This window comes from Lepidochelys kempii, chromosome 4 (assembly GCF_965140265.1).
Source record: "Lepidochelys kempii isolate rLepKem1 chromosome 4, rLepKem1.hap2, whole genome shotgun sequence".
NCBI classification, from domain to species: Eukaryota; Metazoa; Chordata; order Testudines; family Cheloniidae; genus Lepidochelys; species Lepidochelys kempii.
Genome location: NC_133259.1, coordinates 105,922,445 through 105,928,436, shown reverse-complemented (window position 1 = coordinate 105,928,436; position 5,992 = coordinate 105,922,445). Strand labels below are relative to the sequence as shown.

General features: G+C 47.1%; 1 protein-coding gene across 2 annotated transcripts in view; it reads right to left on the bottom strand.

Moving 5' to 3' along the window:
- CCDC149 (coiled-coil domain containing 149) overlaps nt 1-5,560 on the bottom strand; it is a 66,006-nt gene extending 60,446 nt beyond the window's left edge. For both annotated transcript variants that reach the window (XM_073342374.1, XM_073342376.1), the window contains exon 1: nt 5,339-5,560. In XM_073342374.1, the coding sequence (XP_073198475.1) occupies nt 5,339-5,386 (48 nt within the window). In that variant the 5' untranslated portion in view covers nt 5,387-5,560. The remainder of the gene's footprint in view (nt 1-5,338) is intronic.
- Nucleotides 5,561-5,992: the final 432 nt, after the last annotated feature.

Below are 5,992 nucleotides of genomic sequence, written 5' to 3'. Positions count from 1 at the left end.
AGCCAAAGATAAAAAACAGTTCTTCTGGGTTTCAGTCAATTGCTGTACCCATTAGACAATCCTTTTTCTTCCTGAGTAATAGCCGTGTTAGTCTGTATTCGCAAAAAGAAAAGGAGTACTTGTGGCACCTTAGAGACTAACCAATTTATTTGAGCATAAGCTTTCGTGAGCTACAGCTCACTTCATCGGATGCATACTGTGGAAACTGCAGAAGACATTATATACACAGAGACCATGAAACAATACTTCCTTCCACCCCACTCTCCTGCTGGTAATAGTTTATCTAAAGTGATCACTCTCCTTACAATGTGTATGATAATCAAGTTGGGCCATTTCCAGCACAAATCCGTGAGAAAACCTGGATTTGTGCTGGAAATGGCCCAACTTGATTATCATACACATTGTAAGGAGAGTGATCACTTTAGATAAGCTATTACCAGCAGGAGAGTGGGGTAGGAGGAGGTATTTTTTCATGCTTTGTGTGTATAAAAAGATCTTCTACACTTTCCACAGTATGCATCCAATAAAGTGAGCTGTAGCAATGAAGTGAGCTGGGAAAGCAATTCCCAGATGATAAAGTACATGAGGCAGAGATCCTATAGACAACAGTCTCACCGTGGATCAGAGTTCAGCGATTCAAGTAACTGTGACTAAACACTATTTGTCCTGGTCTACACTGACTTAAGTAGAGGTCAGCATGATGTAATTTGATTTCATTTTTCAAAGTCATGTTCAAAAAGCATATTTTGTAATGTAGACAAGCCCTTAAGGGATTTACGGTCTTTGGTTCAGATCTTATTACCCATGTTCAGCCTTCAACATTTCTTGGGGTACCCATTGGATACCTTTTTCCCGTTCTTGACCACAGTGGGCAGAGACACAGTATTCACCTCTTTCACCCCTCTTGCTTCCCCAGTATCCAACTGTCTGTAATGCCCAAGAAATGTGAAAGCCAGTACGATAACCAACCTGACAGTAATGAAGTTTTTCCTAATGTCCAACCTAAACCACCCTTGGTGCAATCTAAGCCCATTGCTTCTTGTCCCATCCTCAGAGGTTAAGGAAAATAATTTTTCTCCCTTCTCGTAACATTTTATGTACTTGAAAACTTATGTCCCCTCTCAGTCTTCTCTTCTCCAGACTAAAGAAACACAATTTCTTCAGTCTTCCCTTATAGGCCATGTTCTCTAGACCTTTAATCATTTTTGCTGCTCTTCTCTGGACTTTCTCCAATTTGTCCACATCTTTCCTGAAATGTGGCACTTAGAAATGGACACAATACTCCAGTTAGGTCTAATCAGTGCAGAGTAGAGCAGAATAATTACTTCTCGTATTTTGCTTACAACACTCCTGCTAATACATCCGAGAATGATGTTTGCTTTTTTTGTGCTATATAGTTCACTCATATTTAGCTTGTGATCCACAATGACCCCCAGACTCCATTCTGCAGTACTCCTTCCTAGGCAGTCATTTTCCATTTTGTATGTATGCAACTGATTGTTCCTTCCCAAGTGGAGTACTTTGCATTTGTCCTCATTGAATTTCATCCTATTTACTTCAGAGCATTTCTCCAGATCATTTTGAATTTTAATCCTATCCTGCAAAGAACTTGAAACCCCACCCAGCTTGGTATCATCCGCAAACTTTATAAGTCTATTCTCTATGCCATTATTGAAATAATTCATGAAGAAATTGAACAGAACTGGACCCAGAACTGATCCTTGTGGGACCCCACTCATTATGCCCTTGCAGCTTGACTGTGAACCACTGATAACTACTCTCTGGGAACAGTTTTTGAACCAGTTATGCACCCTCCTTATAGTAGTTCCATCTAGATTGTATTTTTGTAGTTTATTTATGAGCGGTCATGCAAGACAGTATCAAAAGCCTTATTAAAGACACAATATACTACACACTGTATATTGCTTCCCCACCATCCACCAGACTTGCTACCCTGTCAAAGAAAGCTGACTGTTACTTATCACTTTATTATCTTCTAGGTGTTCGCAAACTGATTGCTTAATTATTTGCTCCATTATCTTTCCGAGCTGACTTGTCCATAATTCCCCGGGGTTGTCCTTATTCCCTTTTTTATTGGAACAATATTTGCCCTCTTCCAGTCCTCTGGAATCTCTTCCATTACTTTTCAAAGATAATTGCTAATGGCTCAGATATCTCGTCAGTCAGCTCCTTGAGTATTCTAGGATGTATTTCATCAGAACCTGGTGACCTGAAGACATCTAACTTGTCTAAGTAATTTTTAATTTGTTCTTTCCCTATTTTAGCCTCTGATCCTACCTCATTTTCAGTGGCATTCACTATGTTAGCCTTCCTATTGCTACTAGCCCACTAACCTTTCTGGTGAAAACTGAAACAAACAAACAACAAACAATTTAACACTTCTGCCGTTTTCACATTTTCTGTTATTGTTCCCCCCCACTGAGTAGTGGCCCTACCCTGTGCTTGGTCTTCCTCTTGTTTCTAATGTATTTGTAGAAGGTTTCCTTGTTACCCTTTATGTCTCTAGCTATTTTATTCTCATTTTGTGCCTTGGCTTTTTTAATTTTGTCCCTACATACTGGTTATTTGTTTATATTCATCCTTTGCAATTTGACCTAATATAAGCCAAGTTTACATCATTTTACGACAGTACACACATGGTTTTGCACTGATTTAACTAAACTGATTTTTAAAATTCGTTCCAGTTAAACCAGAGCAACTTGTGAACACAAGGCGACTTGTCTAAGTTCACAGGAAATCTGTGATAGAACTGCAAACTGAATCTTGATCTTCCAAGTCTGAAGGCAGCGCCACTGCCAGTAGCAATGCAGAAGTAAGGATGGCATGGCATGGCAGTGCCACCCTTACTTTGTGCTGCTGCCTGCAGAGCTGGGCCCTTGCCAGCAGCTGCCACTCTCCAGGTTCCCAGCTCTGAAGGCAGTGCAGAAGTAAGGGTGGCAGTACCATGACCCCTCTACAATCACCTTGTGCCTGCCTCCCCCCAGCACGACTCCCTTTTGGGAGTCTCAAACCCTGAGTTTGAGAAACGCTGGCTTCTCCTATGAAATCTGAATAGTATAGGTTAAAAATACACAAGAGACCAGATATCATGGTCCATGATGCATTTTTCACAGCAGTGAATTTGGTAGGGCCCTAACCATAGCCTAAACTTGGTATGATCAATGAGGCTCTGCAGGGGCACAAGGGCTCATCCACATGGGTTTAATTTCAGGATCAGAGCCCAGACTTGGAGTCTGTAGGCTACAATATTTTGGAAGTCTGATGAACAAAATAAAGTCATGAGTGTTTTTAAGAAGTCCGGGGACACTTCCCTCCACCATAATTTAAAAAACCCTTTTCTTTCCCCATCCCCCATGTTCCCTCAAGACTGATGAGAAAAATTCTGTCCTGACATTTCATATTGTGTAAAAACCAGAAGAATAGAGAAAATGCATATTTCAGTCTTCCAGCTTATTGTGTATTTGATACAGCATTGTGTGTGTTGACAGTTAGACCCCAATCCTGGAAGTAGCTGAATTAGCTGAGATCCCCATGCTCACACAAATTCCCACTGATGTCACTGGAAGTTGTCACAGTTTCATGGCTCTGTGTTGGAGTATTGTTTGCAAGATTAGGGCCCTATGCCACAATCTTGCAATGTGTTACCAATTGTTATGCATGCACAGCCGCAGTGAAATCAGTGGGTTCACCCACATGAATCATATTGTAAGTTTGGGAACTTTCAAACAGCAGCAGAAGAGAGACGAGTTTTTTGTTTTTGTAAACAGGAAAATGTACTTGTAAAACAGCAAAGGTTGTGGGCATGGTACAGTGGCAGTATACTACCAGATACTAATTTTAACTCACTTGCTGGAAACTAAATAAATTTCAAGTTGATGCCTCTTTACGTGGTTGCCTGCTACTTTGGGTTTGTGCATGTGTTACCAATTGTTAACAGTCTGTTACTATATATTTTTTTAAGTGTAGATAGTTCAGAGGTTTGTATAAGGCATGTAAAACAGAAATAATATTTCCAATATTGAATTGTTACTTCTACCTATTGAGGTTACAGGCCCAAATCTTTGTCTACCATAAAGACTGTTTTGCATAGCTTAAGTACCCAATGCTTCTAAAGTAGATGTCTAAAGCCTTGCATTTGCAACAAGATTAGAACAAAAGCTGAAGTCTATTTTGTCTCAAACATGAACAAAGCTGTGTATACATACTATTGGCTACCACAGCATACTTACGTTCAAGTGCAGTCCGCTCTCAACCTTTGTTTTCTGTTGACACTATCTAAAAGCTTAAAACAATTTAAGGCCTAGGGCCGCAATGCTGCAATTTGATCTGTGCACAGGTGAACCCCCTGTGACTCTCGCACTGGCAATTGCAGGATCAGTACCTAAGTAAGAACTGCCTTCTGGTAGTAATCAGGAAGTTGGTACATGCAAGCAAAAACAAATTTAAAGTTTGGGCCCAAAGCAACTTGTGACAATGTCATTTACAACTGTGCTATCTGGTGCCAATATTTAATTTCTACAGCATCAGATGTGATACACACCAGATAGCAGTGCACCATGAAGTTTCACATTGTATAAAATTTCTGAAGGATGCCTAACAATTATACATGAAGAGTGAGGGGGCAAGGAACATCCACAAGCCAGCCAAAGGACTTAAACATTATGGAGCTTTCCTTCCCGTGCCTGTAGAGCGCCCACCTTGAGAAGTCATCACAGACCAAGTCGTCACAAACTTTTAAAAGACGTATCATTGAAAGGCACACATTCCTTATTCCCCAGGACGGGCTCCAAGCCCGACAGCTCACACAAGGTCACTGCAGTGTTTTGGGTCCGCACCGAACTGTGTTTCTCGCTCTGAAGGGCTTTGGGAAGGAAGGTGCAAACCAAGGGCCAAGGATCAGCGGTCCAGGGGCTGGCTAGCGGGCTGTCACAGCCCTCCATTAGGAGCAGGAACACCCAGGCTCCGCTCCACCCGCTGTTACTGCAGCACCTGCGGCACCCCAGGCTGTTCACGAGCAACCGGCTCGGCGCGGGAACAGCCCAGCAGAGGGGGCAGCCGGAACCATTCGGCTCCCCGGGGGCGGGAGCCAGCACCGCCGGCCCACGTCCAGGCCTACTCCGAGCTCCGGGCTCTGCCCCCTGTAGCGCTCCCGGGCGGGCTCCCCGGCCTGCCCCAGCGCTGGTCAGGACCCCGCGCCCGCGGAGCACAGCGCTGAGGCCAAGCGCCGGCAGCCGCCCCCTCCGGGCCCCCGGGCCACGCCGCCCCGCTAGAGCCTCGGCCGCTCCCCCAGCCCGGCCCCCCGCCGAGGCCGCCTCACCTCGCCCACCAGCCCCTGCCAGTCGCTCTCCGTGCGATTGAAGCTCATGGCTGCGCGGCAAGTGGAGCGCTCCGGCACCGCCTCCAGGGCCGGGCAGCGCCAGCGCTACGTGGGCTCAGCGGAGCCGCCTGCGCAGCGGCCGGAGGCCCCCCACCGCCACCACCTGCCGGGGCGGTGTCGCCTCCGGCATCCTGGTCCGAGGCTGCCCCGCCCCCTGCATCCCGGTACGAGCCTGCCCAGCCCCGCCCCCTCCGGCGTGGTCCGCCCCGCTCCGCCCCCGGGCGCCGCCTGACTAGCCTCGCCCCTCCGGCCCGGCCTGCCCCGCCCCCTGCCAGCGGCCCGGCCCCGCCCCTCCTGCCCAGGCCGGGGTGGGGCGTTGGAGCCCAGTGCAACAAGGCCCCTGCTCTCTGCCCCCGGCTCAGGAGCCCCGCCCTCGCCAGCCAGGCCGGCAGGCTCCAGGGCGCGCGGACTCCAACGGCAGCGCCCCCAGCAGGGGCGAGTGTTACCCGCCGCAGCCCTGCGGCTGGCCCCGCACCTGCACGCTCTTGCCGCGCCAGAAGAGCCTTGGGCTGTTCCAGTTTAGCTGAAACCCGGAGCAGAGCGACATAAGCTAACCTGCAGCAAACAGCTTCTTCTCAGCAGTAGCTCTCCACC